The 2,311-nt window shown below is 48.9% G+C and overlaps 1 protein-coding gene across 1 annotated transcript; it reads right to left on the bottom strand.

Moving 5' to 3' along the window:
• Positions 1-656: 656 nt before the first annotated feature.
• Positions 657-824, bottom strand: PPTG_17206 (hypothetical protein; the record flags this gene model as incomplete). Its single annotated transcript, XM_008915087.1, has 1 exon — positions 657-824. The coding sequence occupies one exon, from the start codon at positions 822-824 to the stop codon at positions 657-659; it is 168 nt and encodes a 55-aa protein (XP_008913335.1).
• Between the last annotated feature and the right edge of the window lie 1,487 nt (positions 825-2,311).

Consider the following 2,311-nt stretch of genomic DNA (forward strand, 5'->3'; position numbering starts at 1 on the left):
CGGGGAGTGTTTAAGAGATGCTTAATGCAATTGAAACTACAGAGCTTCAAAGCTTCGCTCGAGAGAAAATTAAGAACCGCTGGAAGTACGTCCACACAAATTCAATGTCCATTGCATTCATGATCGACCCATCGACAAATCTAGATGACTTTGTTGGCAAAGCAATGATGAAGTTGATAGCCAAATACTTCAAATGGCGAAGCGATGTGGTCTAACAACGACGTCCAAGGACGCTAAACGGACTGCAGAAATTCTAACATTCAAAAGTTGGAAGCAGCGCGGTGGTGCATCCTTACGGAATCAATATTCTCAGTCAAGTCCACGTGACTACTGGGGCAGTAAGAGAAGGCAGGACTATCCGCTGCTGACGAGAATTGCTGAATTTGTGTTTGTTATTCTCACTTCGTCGGCAGGCAGCGAAAGAGCCTGGAGTATTTTTGATCACATCCACTCAAAGAGGAGGAACAGACTCTCTTTTCAAAAGTTGAGATGCTTGCTTATATCTACATTAATTACGGCACGATAAAGAAGGATGAAGTGGATCTGGCGCGCCATCAATCGTTCCCAGAGAGTATCAACGACAATTAAATAATAAACTTGTGGTTCATGTTCCATTCAACAACCGTGGACGACAGACAACAGTACTGGCATCCTAGTCATGAACCCACCACCGTTTTCTTCGTGTGCGTCAATAGTAGTTGCACCAGCTCGCCCACGCCCTCAATGTCCAGCGTCATGAACATGTCCTTCTCCAGCACACCGCTCTTCACGTAGTACGACAAAAACTTGGCCTGCGCGTCGTCGAGCGAGATGCCGAACGTCATTTACGTCAGGTCGTTCGTGCCGAACAAGAAGAACTCCGCCACCTCGGCCAGCTTGCCCGCCTGCATCTTTATGATGCCCGGGCGTCCGAAGCCCAGACAGCAGCCACGTAGACCTGTTCGCCTTCTGCAGGCTGGCCAGATGCGTCTACACCGTCGCCTGGTTAACCTTCACTCCCTATTACAGCATCAAGCAGTGCTCTTCAATCGCAGCTTGTCCAGCACGCTACCCTCGTGCGACAGGAGCTTGCGCTCGTTCCTAGCACACGGATCATCTCCGCAAACCCTGTCCATATGCAGCAGCACGATGGACTCGTGATCAAGCTCCGGCGCCGTGGTTTTTTTTTCGTGATCGTTGCTGATGAAGGCCGTGTTTTCCTCACTGGGCGTGGGCGTCTCGTACACCCCTAGCGTGAGCTTCATCTTCACCACGTGACATGCTGACGCCTACAGGCTTCCATTAATCTTGGCGGGGTCCGTGACCATCATGCCGACGAAGCTCATGGTGTCGAGTAGCAGTGCGTTCATGGACTTGGTGTTCGACACAGTGGGAACACCACATCGTTCACGAAGATGTAGCCCCTTTTGGCGCTGAAAACGCTGGCGGACACGGTGGGTAGTAATAGTTCATCGTGTCGTAGTCGGAGACCGTGACGGTTCCCTGTCGTGGCTAGACGGCACCTTGGGGCACGTTATCCAATGCTTCATCCGGGTGGCATGCGGCATTGTGCTCCTGCTCTGAAAAACTACCCAATAGAATATTTTCCTTGGTAGTTTTGGACAGTTTTGCATTCTGCATGGATTTTAGACGTTTTCTAAAAGAGTTTAGAAGTATTCAGAAGTCGTCCCGAAGCACAATACCACTTTATATGGCGGCTGAGAGATCACAAAGCTACGATATAAAAACTACATCCCAATTCTACGCTGCTCAAATTTACGATAGTACGAACCCTGCGGTTTACACTAACCGTGTAAACCTACGGCATCCCCTCAGTTTGCAGCTCAACCGTTCATTCTCCGTTTCGACTTGTGGAGCGCAATTTCGCCGGCGTTTTGAGGAAATCCAACAACATGTTCGTCTTTCTAGGAATGAAGACTACCCGTCTAATCATCATCGCTGCCGTATTCCTTGCTCAAGTGTCCGGCGGGCCAGTTAAAATCCCCGAACATTGTCGCGGAGATTCAGGAAGGACTCTAAAATCGCAGCTGTGTTAACTCGGAGCCTACCATTGAGCGAAAGTAGTGCCATAAATTTTGCTGTTAATAGCTTGAGGGCACTATTCGATCTCTCCCACAACACGAACCAAGCGTCAGTAAACAAGAACTGATCCACTGTCAATCAATTTCTGCTGTTGTAATTGTACAGTAAGCGAAACGACTTTTGCTTGGGGTTCTTGGTGTGGTCTAGTAATTCCCACGGCAACTCTAGCTACTAGTGTAGGTAGGATAAACCCACAACAATACGTCTACCAGAACGGTAAACGATCGTT

Source organism: Phytophthora parasitica (assembly GCF_000247585.1).
Source record: "Phytophthora parasitica INRA-310 unplaced genomic scaffold supercont2.67, whole genome shotgun sequence".
NCBI classification, from domain to species: Eukaryota; Oomycota; class Peronosporomycetes; order Peronosporales; family Peronosporaceae; genus Phytophthora; species Phytophthora nicotianae.